Raw genomic sequence first — 12,996 nt, 5'->3', positions numbered from 1 at the left:
GCTTTTATGATAGAGTAATAAGAGATGGCCTGTTGTGGCAAGCCCAATGACATTTGTCATTCACAAAAGAACCCTGTATACCTCTCTGGACTTTGATATTGCCTCTCCAAAAGGGAGTAAGAAATAATCACACTAACTTTGTATATAACTAGAGTAGTTTTAAATTAACAACCCATGGCATGTTGTACTGCAACACTATTCAGACTCCAATAGAATATATTTGTGAGACCACATTAGGTCATCACACTTTATTTAAAAAATTAAAAACTAGAACATTGAGAATATTATCAAAGTAAGCCCTTTGTCTGTGATGTGATTTTCCCTTTATTGAGTAATCAAGTGATAGGATATTTTTAAAGTTAAGATTAAAAATCCAGCATAATAGATTATAACGTAAGGCTGAAAAGTTTGTGTTTTAGTTGAAGTGGTGTAGTTTCCCTTGTCCTTTTTGTTTCAGCTTGCACCAATAGTATTTTTGCTTGTCGCGATTATAAAGTGAATTCACAGCAAAAGTATAATACGCATACTTTAACGGCAGCTTATTTAGGTTTGGAAAGGTGATTCAGGCCAAATGCCGAGACAATTACTTCCTCATTACAGTAGTACAATGCACCATGTGGCAGAGTCGGGCTTTTCTTTGTGTCGTAAAGGACAAAAGCAGGTGCAGCACAGCGCCGTGGAAGGCGGACCAATGGGAGGAGCCGATGCCCTAGTTGGCAATCAGCGATTACGCTGATTGGGCAATAGTTGTGTGTAGGCGTGGCCACAGTCATGGCATATAAAACCTCCCGGCGCTTATTCTCAGAAGTGAAGAAGCAACCAGTTTGGATGCTACCGGAACAGCCCACGCAGTGTGAATCATAGTTGTCATCAGGTTGCTACAACTTTGAGCGAAGGTCATAACAGAAAAGGAAAACTGCAGCATAATATATTGAAATAATCATTTCAGTTTCACTGATGCTGGGACGTTGTTAAGCGCTTAGCATATTTTCAGCGTGCCTCCGCTCTTCTCTCCTGCTGACCAATGCTTCTGCATCAGTTCATGAACGGAGCTCTGGAAGTCATGCATCCCACACCGCTTCAGAAAGACACTACTTTTACCAAAATCTTTGTCGGGGGGCTGCCATACCACACGAACGATGCTTCACTGAGAAAATACTTCGAGGCCTTTGGGGACATTGACGAGGCTGTGGTGATAACGGACAGACAGACCGGTAAATCCAGAGGATACGGCTTTGTGAGTACAAACGGGACAGCCGTGCACCATCCACCATGAGACCAACACGTAGCTCTCATTCACAACTTTTAACACTATCAAACCACATTGCAACTTACTTCTTTGCTGTATCTCCGCCATACAGATAAGTTCCCCGCGATGTATTTATTTTATTTTTGCGTCTGCGTAACACTTCTATGTAGTGTTTGTTTTACTCCGCCTCTCTTTATACGGGCATAAATATAAATGTCCATACTTGTTACTAGCGTTACTGTACGTATAATCATTAATGTCAAAGGTAATCCTCCACTTGAGCTTACTCGCATAATTGCACAGCATCTATGTTTTTTCGCCTGACTGGCTGTTATTTTAACTTAATGAGGATGAGGGATCACACACAAGTTGATGGGTAACTAAGAAGATTATATTTCAACGTGTGTGTGTGTGTGTGTGTGTGTGTGTGTGTGTGTGTGTGTGTGTGTGTGTGTGTGTGTGTGTGTGTGTGTGTGTGTGTGTGTGAGTGAGACTGCACTACTTGCTTTATATGGTTATTTTGGAGCAGTGGGGAGGTTGACCTTGCACACCCTGCCCTCCATTGTGAAGGGCCGGAGCAGTCGGCCGTAGCATATGAGAGAGAGAGAGAGAGAGAGAGAGAGAGAGAGAGAGAGAGAGAGAGAGAGAGAGAGAGAGAGAGAGAGAGAGAGAGAGAGAGAGAGAGAGAGAGAGAGAGAGAGAGAGAGAGAGAGAGAGAGAGAGAGAGAGAGAGAGAGAGAGAGAGAGAGAGAGAGAGAGAGAGAGAGAGATCGAGATCAACCAACATCAACAATTGGCTCTTTAGTAGTCTACAAATTTGTTATATTTACCTTTGGTCTTTTTGATTCAGTAGACAGTCCAAGCCATACAAAATACTTTGAAGTTCATAAAATCTAAACTGAGCTGTACCTGGTCTTGCCTCCCTTCTGATCTCTCAGCTCATGGTGTTGTGTGGGAAAAGTGCTGTTTACCACTACATTAATCACTAGTTGATTCTTGGCCACAGTTGCTTTAAGTCAGATTAATGAGAAATATTCAAGGACCCCTTGTGATGTCTAATTTTAACCTACAATAATAGGTGACTTATCCTGTTCCAGGCAGATAAAGTTATTCTGTCTTTGGTACAAAGCAAAGCAGCACAAGAAATGCAAATATTTACCAGGACCTTGAAGAGACACATCAGTACTGATGTACTGTCAGGCCAAAGAAGGAATGGAAAACTGTTATGGGTGCATGTTTATTTCTAAAGGCAGAATTGTAAGACAATTGCTCTCTGTGTTTACACATCAGCTCTGAGAGGAAAGCTGTCCTGTGAGTCTAGCTGGCATCCAACGGCTGTGGCTGAGGCTGGAGTTTCAGGTTTAACAGGCTCAGGGCAACGTGGGTGCTGCCCAGGGCTACGGCATGTATACCCGTTAGATTGGCACTTTATACTTCTACTACGCACTTTTTGCGGGGCATGAGGCAACCTGCTTATTCTGTTTTCTGAGCGTTTCAGTCGGAGAGTTAGCTGGCGGCAGAAAGGGAGGGACGCGCCCCAAAGCTGAGCGCACCTTTTTTCTAAACACACTTTAGAGGTGGATTAGTAGAACCCCACACACACACACACACACACACACACACACACACACACACACACACACACACACACACACACACACACACACACACATATACACACAGCAAGCCTCTTCACAGTGTAAACACAGCCTTGTTCCTTCCTGTGTGTTCACAACACAGGCCCTGGAGTGGGCTTAGTTCCGGATCCTTCCACTATGAAGAGGCATACTGCTTTTAAAAACGTCCTCTTAAACAATGCAAGCCGTGGCCTACATTTACCGCTCGGTCCACACACCGAGGTGACTGAACCCTCTGAGTTGGCAGAATGTGGCAAACAAAACAGAAGGACTCGTCTAAAGCCAGGAGGGAGAGAGGAGGGGTGGACTAATACCAATCTCCTTAATATTTTATCCCTAATTGGATAAGCTCCTTGTTGCTCTTCCCAGAACCATATTTCAGCAGGTCTGCCTGTGGCTGAGTGGCAGTCAAGTGTCTGGCTACTGCTGCTGTGGGCAGTTTTCAAAGCTTATCATTGTGCTTTGTTTGTAGTTTCCCCTTTTTTTCCGTCAGAATCATATTAGTGGAAAGTCTGTAAGGGAAATTTTATGATAAGGCCATCGGACACAGTCCTGTTTTATGCATTTCAAGTGTTTTTGTTTTTCTTGAATAGTTGATTGTCACCAGCCCGGGACATCTTGCTGCCATCTGTTCGTTACATGAGCTAATGATTTTTGTTCCTGTGAGACCTTGTTGACAAGCCTGACTCTGTCACCAGGTGACGATGACGGACCGAGGAGCAGCAGAGAGAGCCTGCAAGGACCCCAACCCCATAATCGATGGCAGGAAGGCCAACGTGAACCTGGCCTACCTGGGTGCCAAACCCCGCAGCATACAGACAGGTGAGATATTCACGTTCTAAGGTAACTTCACCCAAAAGATGGTTTGGTGATTAGAACATAAGACAAAATAAAACTGGTTTAAAACTAGAGCTGCAAGCAGGTATACCGCGGTTCAGGCAGTCTCGGTCCAATAAGACAGCCAATAGTGTCCATATTAAAGTCAAAGTCAACGTTATTGTCAATTCGGCCATATGTACAGGACATATAGAGGATCGAAATTACATTTACATAAGGGTTTGAAAATACTAGGATACAAACCAAATGCAAAGTGAAGTTAAAGTTGCAGTCTGGACTTTTTGGAGGCAGAGAGGAGAGAGTTAGGATTTTATTTTTATATACCAAAAACCTTTCAGTGTCCCGAATGCATGCATGCTTTACTGTTGCTTATTGCGCATTTGTAACTGTTGTTCCATTTGTGGTAGGTTTGAAACAGGCACTGCCTCTGTCTCTCCATGCCCTCTGTGTATTGTTCTCTGGTCCTCCTCTGTAAATGCAAATGTGTGTGTCTGACAGCCGGCCTCCTTTCTTCCAGGCATATCCATCGGAGTGCAGCCCATTCACCCAGCACTCATCCAGAGGCAGTATGGGTAAGTGAGCGGGAGTGGGTGCTTGTATTACACTCCGTGGGATGCCACTAGGCTACTATTTGTTTGACAAACAAGGCCTCTGGAAAGTACATGTCAGTTTCTGTGTCCACATGCAACTCCAGAAGTAGTCTTTTAGCATATTTGAGTTTTGTAGGGCTGGGTGATGTTTCACATATCTGTGGTAATAGAAGAGCATTCCAGAGATGAATGTGTGACTTACTTGTGGACTTCTGTCAGGAGCCTCTTGGCTCGTGTTGTTGTGTACATGCCTGATTGGGCTTTGTCAGTGAGAAGACTTCCTAGAAGTGGCTGTGTTGTAGAAACAGCCTGGATAGCGTCTAGGAGCCACGGTCTGCTGAGCAGCTAATGAACATTTCACTGGAGTAATGAGTCTCCACCCCCTGCAGCTCTCAGATATCATCTCTTAACACTGTTCATATTCTATACACACAAAACCTTTTGATCTGTTTGGAAGATTAAAATACCATTAGAAGTCAAGTTTACAAAGTGGTTTTGTGTCCAGGTTGTGACACATAATGCTTATAGAAATACAAACTAACAAACTGCAACAGTTATGTTCATTTGTTTCATGCTAGTGCTGAAACAAATGGTTGATTATTTGATCAATAGAAACCCAAACAATCTTAAATCTTCTTAAAGGTCCCATGACATGGTGCTGTTTGGATGCTTTTATCTTAGTGGTCCCCTAATACTGTATCTGAAGTCTCTTTTATATAGACCTTAGTGGTCCCCTAATACTGTATCTGAAGTCTCTTTTATATAGACCTTAGTGGTCCCCTAATACTGTATCTGAAGTCTCTTTTATATAGACCTTAGTGGTCCCCTAATACTGTATCTGAAGTCTCTTTTATATAGACCTTAGTGGTCCCCTAATACTGTATCTGAAGTCTCTTTTATATAGACCTTAGTGGTCCCCTAATACTGTATCTGAAGTCTCTTTTATATAGACCTTAGTGGTCCCCTAATACTGTATCTGAAGTCTCTTTTATATAGACCTTAGTGGTCCCCTAATACTGTATCTGAAGTCTCTTTATATAGACCTTAGTGGTCCCCTAATACTGTATCTGAAGTCTCTTTTATATAGACCTTAGTGGTCCCCTAATACTGTATCTGAAGTCTCTTTCCCGAAATTCAGCCTTGGTGCAGAATTACAGCCACTAGAGCCAGTCCCACAATGAGCTTTTTTTGGGATGTGCCATTTCTGTGTCTGTAGCTATTGAGGAGGAGAGAGGGGGGGGGCATGGTGGAGGGTGGGGGTGTGGCCTTGACCAACTGCCACTTTGCTCGTTTGAAAGCCATGATGTCTCTCTCTCTCATGGGTGGGCCAACTTCTTTGGGCGGGCAAAGTAGAAAAAGGGGAGGTAACCTTGCTCCTTATGACCTCATAATGAGAAGATTCCAGATCGGCCCATCTGAGCTTTCATTTTCTCAAAGGCAGAGCAGGATACCCAGGGCTCAGGTTACACCTATCACCATTTCTAGCTACTGGGGGACCATAGGCAGGCTGGGGGAACTCATATTAATGTTAAAAAAAACTCAAAGTGAAATTTTCATGCCATGGGACCTTTTTTTTTTATTTAAATTTGAGGATTTTCTGTTTTATCTATTTTTGAATGATTGTAAATTGAAGATCTTTGGGTGAAAAAAAACAAACCGCAATTCACCATGGGCCTTTCCCACTGCTTTATGACATTTTACATACTAAATGATTCATCCATTCATTGAAATAAATGATGAACAAATCTTCTAATCAGAATTCTCGTTGTGCATTTGCAGCCCGGAATATGTTTTCAGAGTAGAGATGACATTAACAGGTCAACAGGAAATGAACAGGCAATTCTGATAATCTGTTAACAGTTCAACCCATTTTCAACCATAAATGACAAAAATTAACTGAATCCAGCTCAGTCAAAACAAGATGGATTTCAGCTTGCCCTCTGGGAAATCACTTTAAAATGTATTTGGATGGTTCATAATGTAATTAATCGAAAACATAACTGTCAGATTAATATCTATTGAAATAATCAGTAGTGTTTATGACTCGAGAGCATGTGAGCGCTTCATGGAACTCCCCAGGACAGTCCACATGGACGACGACAAAAAAATAAACATTTGGTGGTGTCAAAAAAAGACCCGCGCAAAGTGTACATCAGCCATATCCTCTGTAAGATCTTATTGGGTCTGAATGATAAACCTTGGAGTCCACTAGGGACATCCCATCATGTTCCAAGACCTTAGGTGGACACTGGAAAGTCCCTCCAATGTCCGTGCTCCTGTTGCCATAGTGAGCATGGATGGCACCAAAACCCTGAGGGTTTTGAAATGTGGAGCACAGGGCTGCTGCTTTGAGGCATGTGCCCAACAGGTGCTGGCTCGTATTGCAGCCTTTTACACCCCCTTAATCTCCCATGACCACCACCCCAGAGACGTAGTTAGGCGCATGGAGCACCTGTCTGCCTGCCAGCCTGCCTCTGAGTTTCCTCTGGCGGGTGATTGGCGCAGGCCTCCCTAAGATGCAGAGCGTACAAGTGGCTTTTCTTTCAGCCCCCACCCCCCATGATAGCATATGGTGTGAGGACATGGTCTGAAGTCGGATTTTGAACATGCTGGAGCATTGCGTCTAGCAGTGGTGTCCTTGTTCAGGCTTACTGCTGTGTATGTGTGTGTTTAGCTGTTGTCAGCAGATGCTGTGGACAGTGGGGGCCAGAGGGGGGTCACTGAGGCCAAGAACATAGTTTTGATGGGGAGGGGAGGCGTTGTCAGTTGGTTTGCAGATTCCTCTCCTCTCATGCCTCCCCACCTCCACTCCGTCTCCCTATGCTTTCCCACATATGTATCCCCCTTTATTCCTTTTTTAAACTTTAATTTCTCCCATTAAAGCGCTGCCACTACTAGTACAAGAGACCGAGACACTGAAAACTGACACCTCTGTGTGACTGGGAGGGAGGGGGCAGGGGGACGGGGGTTAAAGAGGAGATTGAGGGGGAGGGTATCTGGGTTTATTATGGGACTAATGCCTAATGAGGCAGCGTGCTCCCTAGGAAACTCACCTCTCCAGGTGGCAAACAAAAGATCTTGTTCCCTCCTGCTCTTAAAGAATATTCACAATCCTCTTAAACAAAGAGGCAATGGATATGGAGCTGTCTTACAAGTATTGTAAGCTGTTGTTTAATTCCCCCACCCAGTCCAGTCTGTTTTCACACTTTGTGTTGCAGTGAGTCATGTGCTGAAGGTCATTTGTGTTATTGTGTAGAAATATTTAGCCGTTCGGTGTGATATCGCCCAGGCTTTTCGCATTAGCTCATTACGTTGCCTTCATGATGATGATGATGATGATGATGATGATTACTTCGGCCTGTATTTGGGGAGCATTTTCTCTCTAGTGTCTCAGCCTGCCATCCGCAGAGTGACGCTATGTCACACACAGACTGGCCGTCAGCAGAAAACCAGCTGACCTATGATCTTCTGGCCTTCATCCACATGCCCCACAATCCACTTGGCATCTGGCATCTCTGTGGCCCCGGGAGCTCGCTACTGTCCCCAACTTGTCCCTCTCGTCTCTTTCTTTAGATGGAAGCTAAAATTACATCTCCATCTTTCTGGGCACACCAAAGATATAATACAGGAGTGCTTTGTCTATCCTTAACTCCCTTCAGGCTTACTTTATTTACATAATTTTTTCTATTCCACTTTACCTTTTCAGTTGATTTTAAGCCTAGATTAAGGCAAAGAGCCCGTGGCAACACACAGCCAAGGCCACGGTGAAGGCAGACTCATTATACATGATGCGAGTGAAAGCACATATGCCCCACAGCATTAATGTATGGCAGTCTAAGAAAGCTGTTTGAGAGTGAATGCTTCTTTGTACGTAGCACTGTGAGGGCAAAGTGTAGATTGCGCTCATGCGAGAGAGGGGGGGTTACTTTCATTTGCTTATGCTTACTTGTTACATGCTACTGTTATCTGGTTTAATGTATGTCACTTTTTTCCCCTTCACGCTGAGCTAATGTATCTTGTTTCTACCGGATTGTTTGAAATTGTCATTTTGGAAAAACCGTATTTAAACCATTTATACAGGTTTCTTGGCTAAAGCTGCCATCAGCCCTGCTATATAGGTTTGTATGTTTGCAATGTCATATCATAGGTTGGTTTTTCTTTGTTATTCTGAATTTGATGGGACTATTAATTTGTAACCGTACATTTCTGCCCCCCCAATGCTTCTTGATCACATCTCTGTATTGACTTGCTGATACAATAGGACCTTAATGTTATTGCTGACAATAATGCTTGCTATCCAACCTTCTGCCATGGTTGCTCTCGGCTGCCAGCTGACCGGTGTACCAGCAGAGGATCAGAAGATGCCCACAGTGCAGGACTAGCCCCGAGGAGGGTTTTGACAGAAAATGTCTGATCGCCCCCGCCCCCGCCCCCTCCATCCTCCCTCCCTCAGCCAGCCTCTCTCCAAGGTGCCAGTGATGGCTTGAGAGTGCAGTGTGCTGTGATGGATTGGAGTGGAGTGCCTTTTTATCTTTTCTCTTTCGTGTGATATGAACAGAAGAGGTTTTGCTGATTGCAGTGTGACTCTTTCCCTATTATGGCATGGTTTGGGGTTTGCAGTTGTAACTGGTGGTGGGTGGGTGGAAAGGGGGGGGTGTGTGTGTGTGGGTGTGTGTGTGTGTGTGTATGTATAGTGTGTGTTGTGTGTGTGTGTGTGTGTGTCTATTATTGCATGCTTATTTCTTTTGCGGTGTTGACTTCATCGCCGCCTCTCATCACTGATCCTGATGATTTGTCTTTTGGAATGAATCTGTAAAAAAAAGAAAAACCTAAAATTTAAATCCAGTGCATGAAGGCAGAAAGCAAATATCTATTCATCAGTACTGAGAAACAGCTGAGGAGCGTACGTCAACGTGACATTTGTTGTGACTATTTTGTCTTTGTCTCAGGTAGTGTGTCAGTGGATGTTTCCCCAGAAGCGTAGTATAAAAGATAAAGGCTCTCAAAAACAACAGTCAGTTACATCACCCCCCCCTTTTTTTTTTTTTTTTTTTTTAATATAAAGTAAAGGAGGGGGTCTTCTTCTCTCTGTCACAACCATCCCTCCCTGTAGACAACAAACCCAGGAGAGATACTTCAAGTCCTGACTAAAAATAGACTAAAGACCTCTCTTTCTTCCCTTTCCTCCATGGATAAAGCACAGAAAGAGAAGAACAGACATCCCAGCCCCCACAGCTCTAATCAGCTACGTCTGAAAGCTGGCCCATGAGACACGGCAGAGCCTGGCACCCAACCCTGATGAGCTCCCCCGCCACCATTACTCCCCCCAGCTAGCATCATCACCTGTGATAGTCTCCATGAGATTTACACACCAAGTGAGAACTGTGCAACTTCTGCACAGGTGTGTGTGTGTGTGTGTGTGTGTGTGTGTGTGTGTGTGTGTGTGTGTGTGTGTGTGTGTGTGTGTGTGTGTGTGTGTGTGTGTGTGTGTGTGTGTGTGTGTGTGTGTGTGTGTGTGTGTGTGTGTGTGTGTGTGTGTGTGTGTGTGTGTGTGTGTGTGTGTGTGTGTGTGTGTGTGTGTGTGTGTGTGTGTGTGTGTGTGTGTGTGTGTGTGTGTGTGTGTGTGTGTGTGTGTGTGTGTGTGTGTGTGTGTGTGTGTGTGTGTGTGAACCTGCCAGTAACGGCTGACTCTGTCATTCACCCACACTACACCCCTCCCGTCTACCTCAGGAGGCCCTACCTAACAGGTTTTGTAGGTTTACTAACTGACACAGACTGAGGGATGAGTCACCTTCGCCTCCTAACCTCCTCGGTCTCTCTATTTAGTCTTTTAATAACCGTGAATATCCGTGTGACAACTCTCTAATTCAAAACCCCAACCGAGAGTTTATATTCCCAACATGCTCGCCCCCTGGGAGCAATGTAAACCATAAAAGCCCTGAGATTTCTCTGTTCTGGTGCTTCAGCCCCCCCAGTCTAATAACCCCCCCGTTTGGTCTTTTTTTTCTCTCTCTCTGTGAACAGGTTGGCCCAGCAATATGTCTACCCCCAAGCCTATGTGCAGCCCAGCCTGGTGCTGCCCACTCAGGTTTCCAGCTCCGTCAGCACCAGCCCCTACATGGACTACAGCGCAGCCTACACCCAGTACGCTCAGGCAGCCTTTGAGCAGCAGTACCCGTATGCCGCCTCCCCAGCTAGCTTCCTGGGCTACAGCTACGCCACCAGCCCCACAGCCACTGCCGGTCCGGCCGCTGCCGCCACCGTTCCAGCCACCGTCCACCCCACCCTCCCCTCCGCCACTGGCCAGGCCCAGGCCTTCCTGCACTATGCCCCGCAGCAGCACATCCAGCCGGACCGTATGCAGTGAGTCTGTGAAGGAAGGGGAGAAGAAGAAGGAGCGGTACAGGATGAGGAGGGAGGAGGGAGGAGGGAATGCGGACCTTTGGACAGAGGATGGTAAAACGCCCTACAGGGTGACCCCAGCTATCATCAGCCGAGGCTTTCAGGAAAAAGGGTGGGACTATTGCACTATACGATCAGGAGGAGTCGTTTGCTCATTGGTTAAGGGGTTGGGAGGGGTTGGAGGACTGTCGATGTTCAGATTGGGAAGCTAAACGGCATAAAGTATGTGATCGCTTCCAAGGGCTTCCAGAAGCTGACACTTCATTTTTTTATTATTATTTTATCGTCATTTATTATTGTATTAATGTAATTGTCAATGTTTGTATGCCATTATTATCAATGTTATCATGTTTTTGGCTCAATCAGTGGAAGTTATGTGTCCATGGTACATAGTAATGATGGAGAGCTGTCTGGGACATGTCACACCTCTTTCCTCCCGACTCCAGAGTATCTGGGGCGGATATGAAGAGAACTGCTGCTTTAAGACACTCGGGGACAGTCAGAAATGTGGGGTGCAGGGTGAAGACATTTCGGGGATTTGTAGAGGCACGTAGCCTGCCTTTCTGCCTGTCTGTGGTCCCATCCTAGTGCCATCCACAGTAAGGTAGAGCACTGACTGCCCCATGAACAAACCTCCAGCCGTTAGCTCCCCAACACAGGAGGACGATGAGAGATTTCACCTCAAGGACAAAATGGAACGAAGGTTTTCAGTATACAAGACATGTTTTGAGACTGTGATGTTAGGACTACACTTTTTTTTTTTATAATTCTTATTAATTAAAGAGGCCTTAATAAACGAGAAACTCCTTTTTTGAATCTCCTGATTTTTCAAGCGCTCCCCCCACCACAGAACCAAGTGCAGAGAGCCCTCTGTAACTGGCCTTTCAGCAGTCAGTCTCTTTGCTCTGGCTTACTTGGGTCTTGATAATTTCAAATGGATGTAGATAATCATGCAGTATGTGGGCAATGGGGACCAGGAGCGCTGTGCATCGTTGTTAAAAGGTAGCTGACACTGAGCTTAAACAACAGTGTATTTTCTTTTTTCTTTTTTTTCTGACTGAGATTGTCACAAATTGTTGCTCTCAAAAGGACATTCATGTACAGCAATTTAAAAATGTTTTCAGTCATCAAGTACATTTACAATATTTATATGTAGGTATTTATATTAGGAACTAAGTTAAGATAGCTTTTTTTTTTTTTTTTTTTTTTTGTTACTATGACTATGGTTGCAGCACTGATTTCATTTAAACTGCAGAGGCACACCTGCAAATCCACAGGTGTCGTATTCATTTCGCTTTTTTTTGTTCTTTCACCATGTCAGTGGATTTGCCCGGGTGCATGGCAACTACAGTAGATGCTCCTTTGTAGATCCTTGACTGGTTTGCATCCAAAATTCTCCAGAATTTTTCAATAAAGATGTCTTTTACAGTCCCTTCAAGAAGCCATAACAAAAAAAAAAATAAATAGAATAAAGACTTTGTACTTAAAGTTGACTCTTGACTTTTTCTTTGATAGAAAAAAATGACTCACCAAAAATAAAAGTCAAAAAAGGTCCTTTTGTCCTTCAAAATGCCCCCACTTGGGTTACTTGTGTTTGCAGTATGTGTTATTGCAGTGTCACTGTAGTCAGAACAAAACTGAAAGGCAGATCCTGCTTTGATGATGCTGTGAAAACCCTGTGGGGTGATAGGGTTCACTTATGTGTGTGTGTGCATGTTATCAAGGCTGTGTGTGCTGTTAGATCCTGTACAGGGGGGTGAGGGGGGTGGGGGGCAAGAGGCCCAGACTTTTATCAAGCCCCAGCACCACCACCTGCCAGGGGTGCTGCGTGTTCCCTCAGCCAACACATTTACAATCTCTCACTGAGAGTTTTGTGTAGGAATGAAAGGAGTTTTTAAACCGCTAAACGAGCTCTGCTGGTTCTGTTTCCCTGCAGCATCGCTACATGTTTGTGCTTTCTGTACATCAGTTACTTTAGAAGATGTGTCACTTCTAAACCTTACTTAGACCTGACCAACAAAACACAGGCATATATCTATTGTCTTATTGTCCTTATCCAGTAGTGTGTGTGTAATATGTCCACCCAGTAATGATTTACAATACGGCCTTGAGTTCAGTAGATGTGTTTGTGGTCCTTTGCTTTGATTATTCAGACCATATTTACTCGTGAAATTCTGCACGTACACTAAGTACGTAGACGGTCAGCTTATCAGTTCCATTTTCTAAGCACAAACGGACATTTGGAAAAACAGAAAAATGGGTTCCAATATCCAATTTTACC

General features: G+C 44.4%; 1 protein-coding gene across 1 annotated transcript; it reads left to right on the top strand.

Annotated features, from left to right (window-relative positions):
- Window positions 1–819: 819 nt before the first annotated feature.
- On the top strand, window positions 820–12,203 carry LOC114554314 (RNA-binding protein 38). The gene is made up of 4 exons (XM_028576073.1): window positions 820–1,237; window positions 3,585–3,708; window positions 4,241–4,295; window positions 10,338–12,203. The coding sequence occupies exons 1-4, from the start codon at window positions 1,025–1,027 to the stop codon at window positions 10,678–10,680; spliced, it is 735 nt and encodes a 244-aa protein (XP_028431874.1). The 5' UTR covers window positions 820–1,024; the 3' UTR covers window positions 10,681–12,203.
- The last annotated feature ends 793 nt before the right edge of the window (window positions 12,204–12,996 follow it).

The sequence above is a fragment of the Perca flavescens genome, chromosome 4, assembly GCF_004354835.1.
Source record: "Perca flavescens isolate YP-PL-M2 chromosome 4, PFLA_1.0, whole genome shotgun sequence".
In the NCBI taxonomy this organism is placed as follows: Eukaryota; Metazoa; Chordata; class Actinopteri; order Perciformes; family Percidae; genus Perca; species Perca flavescens.
Note: the sequence above shows the minus strand (reverse complement) of the source record. Positions and strands in the feature narration are given on the sequence as shown.